Consider the following 16,205-nt stretch of genomic DNA (forward strand, 5'->3'; position numbering starts at 1 on the left):
AATTGCAATATAATTTATCGAGATTATTGAAAAAACAAGATATTGTTTTTCGAGATTTGAAATAATAATGTAATTCATTATGAACTTAAAATTTCGCTTTTACTTTACAACTTGATGAATATTTAATATAGACATAATTTTATTCATCACTAGCATACTATTTTTTTTTATCTGATAGGTCTGTATGACCTATTTTTATTTTATACGGATATAGTCATTAATTGAGCGGTCATGACGAGTGCCATATAATAATAAAACGTGCGCTATTATGCGACGTAAACATCAACAAATTTGTGTACGGAATCTATAGACATAATTATTATTCTGACCTTCATCAATACGTTTAGGAAAATGTCTGTTATGACAATTTTTCACTAAAACAAAATAATAAGTACTAATTGATTCTTAAGAAGAATACAAAAAAATATTATTTAAATTTAAGGCACAGCGTTAGTAAATATATGCTGGAAAAACATTTAGTAAATATTTGAAATAAATTATTTAATGATACATCATTATATAACTACCATCGCGAAGGTTGCTTTTATTTAGTCTTCAAGGAGGTTAATAAAGTAGAATATGACATTGCAATTTTAAATTGGATCACAAGGTCATTGCGGATACTATTTCATTGATACAGCTACACATAAATGAAGTTCAAATGAGTTCAAAAAGGAAAAGGAAAAGTTAAACGTGATTTTTTCCATATATACAAATATACGCAGTTATGATCAATCTATTATATGTATATATCGGACAAACGAGTTAATTTACAAGGATATCGAACATAGGATGAATTTGTTATCTTTTAAATAAAATTAAAACTATATTAATAATATTTTTAATATAGTTTTAATTTTATTCAATTAATTAACCACAAGTGATCATTTTGTATTATATTTTGCTATCTTTTATACAGTATAATCTGAACAAAATGTTTTCTGGTTTATTTTCATTTGTCTATTTAAGTTTACTAATTCATTCACTCTTTCATCAAACAAGTTCCTTAAATTTTTTTTAATGTTCTTTCATGATTTAATTACCATTTTAAATCTTAACATGCTCTAACTTAAATACTTATTTACCATAATGAAAAAAAAAAATAATATAATTTCCTGGAATAATATATTACTTTTGTAACTATCTTTAAAAGTAAAATTGTCTTAATGAATGATTTCAAATGATGCTTGTGCGATTAATGAAAGCAATAAAACATTCAATTTTACTTAGTGTCATACGATTTTCAAAAAAATCAGTTAGTTAAAAAAACTTGCAGATTAAATATGACCAATACTAACGTATATTCTTTGGTTAATATTTTATTTTACTTTAAATAACTAAGATACCTTATAATAAAATTTGTCGCATAGCAGAATACAGTTAAGACAATAATGCTTCACTTAAAATACGTGCAGCATATACATTTTAGTAGTTACCCGCAGTAATATACATAGTGGCAAAAAAAACGAGAATAATTGAGACGTAAATAACTATTAATATCATTTGATAACGATAAGTGTTGTAAAAAACTTTCTAGGTGTATAACGTCTGACACGAGTACGCTTTTAAAATAAAAGCTTTGAGATGGATTTCAAAGAATTGTATATATATAACAAAAAATATAAGGTGACTGCGAATCCTATGATATGAAGTTAAGTCTTTCAGTAAAACATTAAGTATCTTTTTAACAAACTTGACTTAGTTATGTACACGTATATTTAGATATACTTTGCTTAACATTAATTAGTTGACTAACACAATAATAAAGCAGACATTTCTTTGTATTAATTTAAAACATTTAAATTCTGTCTAGAAAATTAATTCTAAAATACAACATTTATTTCAACTTTATCACAAAGGTGTTACAGCAAGCAACAAATAAATCGTTAAAAACTAAATTTCCTCAGTGAGATTTAAACTGATTTATAAAAATATTATATTATACTAGAAATATATAATATATTATACTAGATTTTCTTTCATCCTTTTCAATCAAACATTAAGAGGCACATAACTACTTAATTTTATATAAAATCTAAATTATAACATAAATATATTCATTGAAACGTGAATATAGTTTGTCATGTCAACAAAAACATATACATAAAAAATAATACAAAAAACATTACCGAAAAGAAGAAAATCAATTTGTTTTACTACTAGAGTAAATACAGAACATTACTTTTAGAAATTTAATTTCTTAAGAGTTGAATTTCTGGGCTCTATCATATGTACGCCCAGAAGCTGAGAAAATTGTATTTCATAGTTATTACGTGAAACTGATACGTCAAAGCTGTTACACTTTTAGGATACAATGTCAAACACAATCATCGATCATCGTCATATGAACACATACATTTGGTTGTACAGGTTATATTTAACATGCTACCGAATGTTCGTACAAAACTAATTATGTATCTGTCTTATATAAGAACTTCTTATTCAATAAATCAAAATGTCGAACTCAATTATATAGAATAAAAATCTTACTGAGCTGAGAAAATGTATAGATGAAATTTTATTAGATATAGATTGAAACAAATGTAGTAAGACATTTTCGATATTTATATTTTTATGTTATATTATATTTTTATAATTCGTGTATTTGATGATTATTTGTGTACTTCACATGGTCATTCCATTTGAAATCACATAGTGCGGCTACAGTTCAGAAATGTTTGAAATTTTTATCATAGACTTCTTGAAGGTCATTGACAACAAAAATAATTTTTTTTTACCAGATAGCGCAGCTTTTATGATTAAAAATTTGATAAAAACACCTTACGTTCTAAAGTCTATAATTTCACATCCAACTATCAATGTGGAACTAGCACTGCGAAACATATTAAATAATATTTCAATTTCATTTTTAAGTTTATGAGTTAAAATTTTTTTTAACATCGAATTTTAATTTAATTTGTTTACATTTTGAAGTGCATTTTTATACACATGTTTTAAAAGTAATCACGAAAAACAAGCGTTTTTCCTTGTTTTAAGAACAAAATATTTTTATTTCATTTTGAGGTAAAACAATAAAACATTGATGAGAACGATAGACTTTAATATCGCCAACGAATAACTGAAACGAACTGACTCTATATATCTAATGTTCTGCAAATAAATACCATTAAAAAGGAATATACCCTATAACTTTAATATATTTTATAATTATAATGTCAGAAAAACACATAGATGAATCCTATACAAGTTCAGCGTATTATACCGACTGACAACAATTAATTAGAAAAATGAGTAAGTTGCTTGAATTGACAAAACACATTTCATATAATGGTGGGAAAATTTCTCGAAAAAATACTACTATATAAACAATTAATGTTACACCATTTACTTATTACTTATTCTTTCAAAGGATGTATTATTATGATACTTATGGTAACCATTCGCAACAACGGTATAAAAGCGACAAGAAATATAACATCCTTTTATTGAAATATACATAGTTTTGAAGAATAGTTTTACTCAAAACCACAACGAAAGGATGCCGCAAGTTTTTTCTCATTCTGAATACGAAATAATACGCGACCTTTTTCAATGTATTTTCCAGAAAAATTTAAACACATTAAAAAAAGTAAGTCCCAAAATACATCAGAAATATATTGATATCAACTCAATAGTTCTTGAATTAAGGCAGAGAATACTGAACACTCTGTATAATTATTTGGAAGTTTTAAAATAAAATTATTTCAATAAAAATAATAATTAAAATAATTTAGTTCGTAAGTAATGAATTATTATTTAATTTTATTACAATTCCTTTATATAAATTAAAATCGGATTCGTTATTAAATTTTTATTGAATAAATTAAATTTTACTTACTTAAATAATGAAATTTTATCGATACGTAATCACATTTTTATTATTACTTTTTGTTAATCATTCACTTTGATGAAACTTATATTTCAGGCAATATCAATAGCGCCAATGTTTTATATATCAAATGACAATATAATCAGATACAAACAAAGGTGCACTTAATAAATCACTAATGTATAGCAAAGTAGACGGCAAATTACAACATAAAATTTTAGATACACATTTTTATAAAAATTAAAATGATTAATACCTAAAACATTATACTAAATTAAAATAGAAAATTTGCAGGGTAATACAATATTTCAAAACAATATCTTAAACATAAATAACGCGTAGATTATTTTTGGGTAAAATATTACATATGATTAAGGCAACAAGTATACACGCACTGGTCGTTATTCATTCTAACCATTTTGGCATCTTCACATTTATTATAAATTGAATTGTTTTGCATTGAGTATCAAACAGAAACTTTATACATACATTTTAAATACATAAAGTAAATAAATATTAATTAATAGTTTATTCATACTATGCATAATAATGTTTATTGTTAATACATTGAAAAATTTAAGTACACTCACGATTTTTGAAAACTTTTATTATTTGAATTACTAATTTTAAAGCTTTAGAACTAACACAATGAAGAAAATTCTCTCATTTTCTAATAAAAAAAGTAAAAATCAGTTTTAGAAGATTTAGAATCAACTAAAGCTCATAAACCAATTTCTATAGCATTTGCCACATAGTAATAAAATTAATTCCTAAAAATTGAAGAATTTTGATTTTACATAGTGAATTGTACAAATTAAAAAAGAGATTATGAACAAAGTTATTAATCACATATCATAGTCAATTGTAAAAAAAGTATATAAAATACTGGCTTTACATTTAACTTGACATTAATTACTCAATAGCAAAAAAAGCGATAAAACACAGCAAGGTCCAAATCAAAGTGACCAAATAGGGTAATTAATCTTACATCTCCTGAGACAGTTACCTGAAAACTGTCAATAGCTTTATATGCCATTACAAGAATTGATGACATTTCTACTTGTACACCTTATACTATTTCATTCCAACTTTAATTAAGTTTCGACAATGATATGTAGCAATTATGATGTCAAAAAAAAAAAAATAAGTAAAATATACAGAGTGATTTTTATATCATAAACCAGTTAATTAATCGTAAAATTAAAACAAATTTATCATTTTAACTTCGATATTTTGCAGAGAAGGTATTAATTTTACTATGATGTATTTTTTTTCTTGTCTGTCGCCATTTTTTATAGCTTTTACTAGATTGATACGTCAAAAGATCACGAATCGTATCTAGTTAAAGACAATACACTCAAAAATTGAAAAAAATCTCTCATTTCTTGTAAATGGAGAAAACCCCACCCCCAAAATTACGATTTTTAAAATCGATAAATTTTTGCATTAAAGTTAATATTTTCTACTTAACTTTTAAAAGTATTCCGAAAATACTACTCCCTTTTTTAATATGTTAAATAAAATTTCATCATATAAGTTTAAAAAAATTAAAATTGCATAATTAATATAAGTCAAAAAAAATTTGTCCAGACATTTAATCTTCAATTTGAAAAAGCCAGCCTTTTTTATGCATATTTTACTAGCTTATAAAAAAATGTTCTAATTTGAAAAAATAACTAGTCATGACTTCCATTTAAAATATAGAGTGGTGGTGAGGGGAGTTATTTTTATCATTTTAAAGTACTTTTTTAAAATTTGTTATTTTGTTATATATTTTCTTAAATACATACTTTTGTATTTTATTAGCTAGTTAAAATTAAAATACAAAATATTGAATATCAATTTCATATTAAATTTAATTTTTATAATATGTATTTATTTATATCATAAACTTATAAATCATAAGACTTGAAATAAGGATGTAATTAAGGAAATAGCATGTTGCTCTTGGAATAATTCTTTCTAAAAATCAAACGCTATCTACAGATTTGAATCTTTTTATAAGAGTGATTTTAATTACTCTCTGATATTTTCTATATTTATCCCAATATTACACGTCCCCACTTTACTGTATTGAGTTTATTTGTACCTTTTAGTTTCATGTTTTTTCAATTTATCAATCATAAAGTATTTTTTATGTTCAACCCTTATACCTAAAAAGTGTGTCGGACCTTAATTTTTTAAATAACAACATACATCAACTTGCTTATTATTGGATAATGATATAATTAAGAAAATAACTGGTTGATAACAACATAATGATCAGTATTTTATAAGTTATTAACAATATAAAGTTTTTACAATATAACATTTTTCGGTCTCACTTTTCTTGCCGTCTAATTTAATAATGTTAATAACTTCCGAAATACTGGTCCGATAGTCATATATAATTATATGAAGTCAACAAATGTTTATCTACTACAAAATTTAGTCACTTAGAAGATAACTGCAAGAATAATTCTTTAATTTTTTTCTTTCTGAAATTAATACTTAAAATTAAGTATAACGATTACTTAAGGTTTAGTTAACCGATTTTTTTAATTACTCGCTAACACAGTTATTAATAAATTCATTCACCGAATGGCCAAAATTAATATGATGTCTGTGATTGAACATTATAGAAACAAAATGTATTAAGTAGTCGTCGACCGTATCAAAAGAAAATGCGTGTTAGCACACTCGTCACTTCAAACCATTAAGATAAAGTTAAATCGTTCAGAACAATACATTGAAATCACTTGAGAAGGCTGAATTTAGATTATCCGAGTTAAATATTCAGTTAGTTTAACTGAATAACTTTAAAAAAAGTTACGATTCTTCTATATCTTTTGATTTTGGTCACAACAGGTATTTAAGTGCGACATCGTTAAATCACATAACAAAAGCGTAGAAGTTCATGTTATCCTGGTGAGCCTAACATAAAAAGATGTTATAATTCTTCAAGTAACAACTTTCAAAAAATAAATGTTGTAAGAAAAACAACAATAAAAACTACTAAGTTCAATCCTTTTCTTTGAAGAATTCAAATCATTAAAGATATACTATGTACGACTTATTGTTATCAAGTAACAATAGCAGTCATAAAACCATGATTACGCTTTATAAAGAAATTAATTTTGGAATATTGTATGAGAAGACATGTCTAACATCTTACGATATCTAGAAATACCATCGACCAGTCAAATTAATTCAACAAAAATTTGGGATTTTTAATAAGTCGTATAAGAATTTGCAAAATTAGTGTGCCATCTAAGGATTATATAGGAGACTTAATTCAATATGCTTCTGTAATACGAGAAAAAGTAATTTAATATTACTTTTATAAGTAACTATGATCATTAGGGTCATGTTATTTTAGTTATTTTTACATTTTATTTTTAATGTTATCTACATTTTTTTTAGTATGTTCTTTTTTATTATACATTTGTTTAACATTTTTTATGTAACAAAAATATGTAATATGTATAAAACATTGTTTTCATTTTCATTCCATTATTAATTATTTTTAAATTATGGTTGACGTTAGATAAAATTCCTGATTTTATTTTATAAATATATCTTATAAATATTGTGTATTTTTCCTTTATAAAATAATAATAGTAATATAGGTTTAAAATATAAAAAAGACAACAATTATTTTATAATACATGGTACAAAATAAATAAGAAAACCATAACTAAAATGACTTAATATTATTTTAAGGAACACAATGTATCAATGAAATAATTATAACTTAAAAAAAAAATGATTAAATATATATTATTCTTTGTATAAACATGATTCGTTGATACATTATTGTGTTAATTAAAGATATAAAATCAAACAGATTAATTTTGAACTCTAATAATTCTATCTAATAATATTGTTATGCATATTCATTTAAATGAATTAAGAAGATATTTTCAAATATTTAATAAGTTTAAATAAGTTTTGTTTAATATAGTAAAACTATAAATTAATAAATTAATTGGTACATGCTAAAAACACAATGTTTACTTATTAGCTGTTTAATACCCGATAGAATATCAAATAATAAAATTAAAAATATTTGATTTTTAAGGTGCCAGAAATTGTCAAACTTTTTGGAGACTATCTTTATTTATTGTAATTATTTGAGACGAATATAATAATGTAAACAGATGGCGATTTAAACTCAATGTTAATTTAGCTATTTCTTCATGGATAGTTACTTATTATTTTCAATAATTTACAAGATATAAAAAATATGGAAAATTATATATTTTACAAAGAATTCAACATAATTAAAATATTTGGTATGGACCTGAACTTATAACCAAACATTTTTTTTTCAATTATAATACCTAATAAATTTTTAAAGCGTCTCTAATGGAAGGCAATTGAATGTTTGCTTTTAAAGCAAAATATTGGTTTAAAAAAAAACAAAAAAATGAAAACATTTTTTGCAGAATGTAAAAATTTTTTATTTTTAATATTTGGTAAGTTGATGAAAATAATAAGTGATTTTCCAAAGAAAAAACCCGAAAAAAATTAAATGTTGATCTTAAGATACCACATGTTGACGTTATCAAATTCGTCGCAATTTTTGCAGGGACCACTTTTTTAACTGGATAGAATAAAAAAGCCAGAGACAGGTTGAATTTGAAAATTTGTCAAATATCTGGTACTGGTAATGAGTATACAAATAGTCATATTTTTTTTTTAGATATGCATTTTTTTCATTCTATTCTGAACTAAAAATAATTTATAAATAAATTTTTTTTTCTAATTTCTTGGATTAAACACATTTAAACAAATAATAGAATCAACGAATATTAATAATTGTTAAATATGTATTACAATTATTTAAAACATATTTAGACCAAATCTGTTTATTATTAAAAGTACACAACAAATAGTTAACAAGTATTTTCATTATTAAAAAATTTATATCGAAAACATTTGTTGCAAACACAACTTATTAGAGAATAAAAAATGTTTCGTTTGTACTTCAAGCGTGGGTCTACACAAGTGGGCGCTTGAAGAAATCCAAAATGAATAATAAGTTGTTTAGGATATGAACTCAATTAAAGAGAGTTTTAGAAAAATATGAACAGTAATACTTCGATGATTTTTATATATTTAATATTACATTATTTTTTAAAATATTTTTCATATTAAATTGCAATGCGCGTAAAACGTTTGACTTTGAAAATTAGTCTTAGACCTAAAAATAACAATTAAAGATAATCATTAAAATATTATCTAAATGAAACGTTTCAAATATTTAAAAAATATTTATTTCTGAATCGATAAACATAAAAAAAAAGTAAAGAATAAAATTATTGAATTTCAAGAGTAACTAAACCTTTCAAAATTAAAATTTCATTATCAAAGTTCAGTGTCTAAAATTCAAAGGTTTTAAATGTTGTCATTATTGCGATACATACAATACGGTCTTTAATTGGTAGATATTTCTTTTTTTTAGACTGGAAAAAAAGAAAAGGATATCAATGAATAACAATTTTAAATAATATAATAATCAAAATAAAAATACTTTTAAAACTAATAAAAAACAAATTTTTTATAGTTTGTTATTAGTTTTGAAGTAGTACGTTCATTTTATTGAAAAACCTCGAGGTATAAACGATATTAATACAGAGAAATTTTACGCGGAGAATTGGACTGAAACTTTTTAATCCACTTTAACTTCTTTGAATTTAATATTTTACTTTTAATAAATAGAGATATCGACATTAATGAATAGAATATTTCGAATTTGATATTTTTGACCATCACAATCTTGAAGTTAATAAGCCAACTACTACATGCAAGAATTAATATTACAGTAAACAAATTGCATTTAAATAAACTTAATTGAATATATTACAAAACATAAATTTTAATATTTGAACAATAACAGTTGGAAAATAAATTCTTCATTTATGTTATTTAGCTTTAAATATTAAACTAAGTTATTACCCCATTAAATGTGACTATTAAACTCTGTTAAAATTAATAACTCAACGATTTTAATTTATAGCTCTTAAAGCTCGGAAGTAAAAAAGTCAAAAAATAAAATATCACTAGCAGTCGTTCGTTATAACCGACTCATAAAATTCCTTCTGATAATTAATTAGCGTTGCAACGTAAATATGAACCCATTAAGTGTATTCACATCGAAAAAATTTGATAACCATCCCGGGTAACGTTTTGTGCATTTTTATCATTTTCGTCAGTCGGCAGGATTACTGTATTTATAATATATTATGGTGCGACCTGCGTGTCTTCTTGTCGCCTCATCCCGATGACTGTGATCTATAAATACAAACAGGAGATTCTTCGCTCGACGCCGTCGCCACTGCAGATGTTTGACACGTGCAGCTACACAGCGACGAAACATAATATTATTTGTTTGTACGTGTGCCGCACCTTGTGGGTCCTCACGACGTATCCGCCCGGACTCTGCGGCATACTTCCGCGTTTTCCATGTATAGGAGAACACCCATGCGGTCCCCTTCCATATTTTTTCCATCAGTACCGCGCACATGTTTGCATTCCTTTTCAAGTTTATTCAGCATCAATACACACGGTCAATTATTACAAAGGTGTGTGACAATTAACCTATTGGTCCGCGCAAAACCGAATTAACATATGCAAATTGAAAAGGTACCAAACCAAATGTAAGATTTTTTTTAATTAATTGTCTAGTTTATTGTTGTTGCAAAAATTATCCATCATATTCTATCAGGTTTTATACGGTTATAACTAATGTAATGGTAAAAAATTACAAAGATAGTATAAACCGTCGATCACGTGGGCGTTTTACCGAATATTAAAATGTATTATAATTATAACTATTGTATCCAACAGGATAAAACTCGTTTGGTGTTTGGCTGATTCAGTCGTACTATGGAAGGCGTAGATAGATTTAAAACAGCTGTTATTTTAGTGATTCTTGCGTTTCGAAAATTTTTATCTTGACCGAATATGGTCCTTAGTAGATTTAGAAAAAAAAACTGATATTTCATATATTAATATATATACTAAGTTAGTTTGTTTGAGGGACACAAAAATAGTATATTTTTCTAGGCTCCTTTTATAAATTACTAAACAAGCTGATAAACACAAATTGAACATTTAATTAAGACAAATGTTTTTTTAAGTTGTGCGAAAATGTAATAATAAATTACCACTGTGGCTACTGCACAACCGCTGGCGCCTGTAAGAACAATCACATATCACATGGCTAAATAATACAAATCTACGAGTTCAATACACAATAATTAATAAAAACCGCAGTTATATTGTAGAAAAATAATTAGTGTTCAACATTAAGTCACAGTTGTTTTCGACTTGCAATAATTTATTGTATTGAGAGAAAGATTTTTTTTTGAGAAATGCTATGAAAAATGATATTCTAAAAATACTTTTTATTAAATTTATTTATTTTCATGTATTTAATATACTATTATTATGTAAACATCGTCTAATTATAGAACTTAAAATCTTCAGCAAAATTAATCAAATATCTCAACATTTATCGTATTAATCGAATTATTACTTAGGTATTTAGCTTAGGAAATAATGTAATAACAATTATAGTAACTACATAAGGAATTTAAAAATAGTACAAACTTAACATTAATCAACATCGATTAAGTGTTTAGGTTTCTTTTTTATCTTTATTTTACGTAAACTCATTTTACCACCAAGTCTTTGATACGCTTTGTGGTAAGAAATGAATAATTTTTTGTCGGTAGCTGCCAAAACTTTTGGTTTATAAAAGTTTTCTACGTGAAAAATTGTTTTAGTCTGGTTATATTCATAACCTTTTTTTATCTCTGTTCTATAACACAAGAGTCAACATATTATCGAATTCAAATAAATATTTTGATAATATGTCATGTTTATATTAAATTTATTTTCAAAGTAAAATATCATATGAATGTGAGAGCTACTGTCCAATGTCGTCAACGTAGGCAGCTTTATAAGGAAATATCGTATGGCTACTAGAGATTTCGTTTTAAAATATTCTCTATACATCGTGAAATATTTACGACGGATTTAAAAAGACCCGCAGCTTAGGTGTAGGGTCGAACACGTTTATTTTTTAAATAAGAAAGCGATAAGTCTATTTTGTTTATAGACCGTTCGGTATTACCAATCGATAGGAGGAATGAGAGACAACTTTTATAGAGAACACTAGTAATTCTAATAAAACACAAATAAAGCATTGAAAAACGTTTATTTTATCGATTGAGAGAAATATTACGTGTTTAGTATTAAAAAATGTATTTTATGGTTTTTTTTAGTCAATCAATGATTGAATCAGTTATCGACTATTCTCTCCGAATATCATGTAATACTTTCAAAGATAAAATAGAAAAAGTGTGTAAAGAGAACCTTGAAGAAAAAAGGCGACAAAACATAAATAAACAAACGGTTGAATGTCTAAAATAACAACCATAAATCTCTGCCTTCCAGGAAAAATTGAATTATAAAAAACAAACAATAAAAAACTGATAACGGAATTCATCAGGGTAAGCGCCATTGAAAAATCAAATCTGCATTATACTTCAAAGCATATTGATCATAGTAGGTCACCGTGTAACATGTACAAGTTTTGATAATAAAAGGAATATTAAAACTATTATTAGCAAGAGCAATAACCTACGAATTTTAGCATAACAAACGATAGCGTAATAAACGTGATGATTATTCTAAAAATACAATTTCAAGTTATTCACCAAACTTCTTAATGATAACAAGTTGTACGAATGTTTTATTTTGTAGAGTAATCGTTCAAGTGAAAAGACTAAAATAAATATTAATATTTAAATTTGAGTAAACGAACGACAAATAAAACTTTACATAGTAAAATCGTTTATTAAACTTCAATAAAATTTAAGACAAAAATATCTTTTAATAGGTATAAAAAGACTTAGTTATATTTTTTGCAGTATTTTTTGCTATTATTTTGCGTAGGTATTAAAGACACGTAACGAATGGTATTGTCTCGCTGATATAACTAACTTCAAAAAAATCACATATTTTAATGTTTTCTAGATTTTAGTGGTCGTTATACGCCGTGAGTTGCTAGTAATAGTTCGATTACTAATAAAAACGAGTTTTGTTGGCAGTTAATTAGCCACACATTAGTTATGTGATTTCGATACTACCGTTATGTGTTTAACTATAAGAACTACAGGCGAACAGCCTGAAACAAATGAATGAAAATTGATAATCGACAATACACATTGGTTAATATTAATATAAATTTTTTATGAATCAAATATTTTTGCCAAATTAATCAACACGAGAAAATGTCAATAAAATTACTGACTAAAGTTTTATAATGTATTTGGAATTAGTTGATCGATTTTCGTTTGAAATTCAATATATTTGGTCTACCTTTGCATATTCAACAACCTTTGTTGAACAGTTTGTTGAACAATTTGTTCAATTAGCTGTTTAATAAATTACTGTTTTAGTAATACTATTTTTAGATTTCGAATATTTACATTGAAATTCCGGAAGTCCCATACAACACAGTAGAAATTATAAAACCGTTGAAGATATTTATCAAAGTATTACACCTTACCGTGATAGTTGAAATAAGCTTAAAATTCGACGAAGCAATTAAATGACAATCACCTTAACTATTTAGGTTTTGTGCCACGAAATAGTCTAACGTTGACAAGGAAATGTATAATAACGGTTTAATTTATAATTATTAATACTATTATTGCATGAATCCAATTAATTCATTTGCCACTAAAGTTATTTAACTGAAATTTTACAAACAAGTGATGTAATTTATGAGTTTATATTTATAGCGACCAAAATTGTAATATTTCATAAATATTTGAATATTTGAAAACAATCAAAATAATCCTCAGGCAAAAATCAAAAATTCTATTATGTAATCAGAAATACACGTTTGTAAAATGGTATGCTTTAAAGTAAAAGAACCAATATTATAATATCGTTTTGAAGTATCGTGGTTCATTTTAAAACAATTACAGGCATTCTACTAACGTCGAATTATTATTTTATTAATAGACCAAAATATTAGATTTCATTAATACTGCCATTTAATAATAATGGACGGGCACCTGGAAATATTATCCGATTAGAGTCGGTCAAACAAAATGAAATGCCAGTATCACCTACAGAACATAGGAGTTAAATGCGGGAACAAAGTTGACTCTTACACTTTAAACGCTTCCCATTTGTTGCAATGGTCACATTAAAATCTCTAGCAAAGTTTGTAAATTTTAATGTTTATCACTGCGCGTACATCAATTCGACGAAAAGTTTCTCTCCTTTCCCCAGTGCCGTGTTTAAGCCGGACGCGTCATAAACGAATGAAGAATAATAAACGTGATCAAATTGATTGGATTTGTCGAGCAAAATCATATATTGTTTTTAGTGTGATTCTCATTACCCAGAAAAAGCACAAAAGCAGTGTATAGATTACTTTTTTACTGCATCAAAATGCGGATTTTTCAACAACTTATTAAAGAATAATTTTACGAGCTAATCAAACTTATAAGATCATTTCACTTAGTTTTTTACAAAAATATACAAAATAAACTTACAAAGGCTATGTAGATTAAATAATGCATCCAATTAAGGGTTTCTACAACCATTTGGGTGGGTAATAACACATTGGTTACCTTTGTAATAGGACCTGATTAATTGTTATCGACTAGTGGAAATCTCAAAGTATTCCTGTTATGTACAATTTAGCATAATACATCTGAAATCGTATTCTATTGTAATTTTAATTGTGCAAAATTATATTAATTGTAATTATTAATTCTTGTCGGTCTCTAATCAAATAAAAGAACTTGAGTTTATGTATAATTAATGTGAATATAGTCAACTTATGAAATTATGAATGCTTAAACTATGTATAAAATCATGGACACCAAAAGTACATTTTTATTACACACAATCAGAAAATAGCATTTATGCAGACTATACCAATGTCACGAGAACATGATAACATGAAAAAATGATAAGGAATAGGTACAATAAAGGCGCTTATAATTCTACAGATAGTAAAATAAACTAGTTGATATAATGTATGATCATTTATTAACAAAACAGAATTTTTCATTAAAGTTTTAAAACGAAGTCAAAATTCAAAATTCTTATATCCACCAATTTTTTTAATAAATTTCGTTAGCAAATAATACCATTTTACTATTAAAAAAACGTGTTTTAATTTATAAACTAACAAATGCAACCTTCGTTTAATTAATCAACTGTTCTAGTTTTCCAATAGTCTCCAATTTTTAATTTTTATTTTTTTCGTGGTGTCATCTGATAAATACAAGAATGCTATAAAAAAACGAAAATTTAAAAAAACTTGGTCAAAACAAATAAAATGTTGTTTTCCTAATTTGTGATACAATTGTATTCAATACCGAATTTTAAGTGTATAGTTTTACTTATAACTTACTGTTATCAAAATTGTACTCTATTAAATATAATTATCCATTAGAAATTATTCGCTCGATAATTCTATACTATTATTGAAAAAGTAACTTACTTGCAATAGTAGAGCCTATTATCGTTGGCTAAATGTACACTCCATCCCGGTATCAGTCTGTTCTGTATAGACTGTAAGAGATGTGAGGTATTCTTCTGCTGACCGCCGCCACCGTGAGAATTGGTAATGATATTTTGTCCCTGCTGAAGTAACATGAGTGTAATGAACACCACACCGTCACCATGTCATCCGGAGACGACAAAATTCGCTGGAATCATCGTGCTGCATGTCCGCACATTCGCAAACTTTTCAAAAATACAATTAGCAGCAACAGACTCTTATTTTAATTTATCACTTTTGAAGCTAATTTAAAACTTTTAACGTAAATCAATCCGAAACACTGAATATAAAAACACCAACACGGAAATGGTATACGAGAGATGACCGTAAATACCAAACGAATAACGTCTCCTGAACGAATGTTACCACTGACACGGGGACACGCGCCGCTCACAATGAGGAGTAGGTACCGCTACACTCTCGCACAAGCGCCGGTGCCAAGGGTCAGCGCGTATACCGGGGCGTGACTGGTGGGTACACGGCGGTTTGCGCGCAGTGCGGCCAAATGGTCGACAAAACAGCGCGCAGCAGCCGAAAATGAAAGCTCTGAATAGGTACAATATACAAAAGCTTCTTAACTCTATAGCTTATACCACTCAACAACTTTATTTCAGTCAGCTTCAATTCTTATCCAAAATTAAACCTATGAAATCGTTAAACAGAATATATATAAACATGAAATATATTAGAATTCTTAACTTATAATTAATATTAAAAAAATATAAATTGATAAAAATTATTACATTAACAATTAGAATATGTTATTTTTTAGTTACGATACAAAGTAAAAAGATG

At 26.0% G+C, this 16,205-nt stretch overlaps 1 protein-coding gene across 2 annotated transcripts in view; it reads right to left on the reverse strand.

Annotated features, from left to right (window-relative positions):
* Positions 1 to 15,826, reverse strand: part of LOC126894254 (FERM and PDZ domain-containing protein 4) — a 71,424-nt gene extending 55,598 nt beyond the window's left edge. Inside the window, exon 1 of one of the 2 annotated variants that reach the window (XM_050665130.1) lies at positions 15,351 to 15,826. In XM_050665130.1, coding sequence (XP_050521087.1) covers positions 15,351 to 15,505 — 155 coding nt within the window. In that variant the 5' untranslated portion in view covers positions 15,506 to 15,826. The remainder of the gene's footprint in view (positions 1 to 15,350) is intronic. The other variant, XM_050665132.1, reaches the window with a different exon arrangement.
* Between the last annotated feature and the right edge of the window lie 379 nt (positions 15,827 to 16,205).

This window comes from Daktulosphaira vitifoliae, unplaced genomic scaffold (assembly GCF_025091365.1).
Source record: "Daktulosphaira vitifoliae isolate Bord-2020 unplaced genomic scaffold, ASM2509136v1 Scaffold_1, whole genome shotgun sequence".
Classification (NCBI taxonomy): domain Eukaryota; kingdom Metazoa; phylum Arthropoda; class Insecta; order Hemiptera; family Phylloxeridae; genus Daktulosphaira; species Daktulosphaira vitifoliae.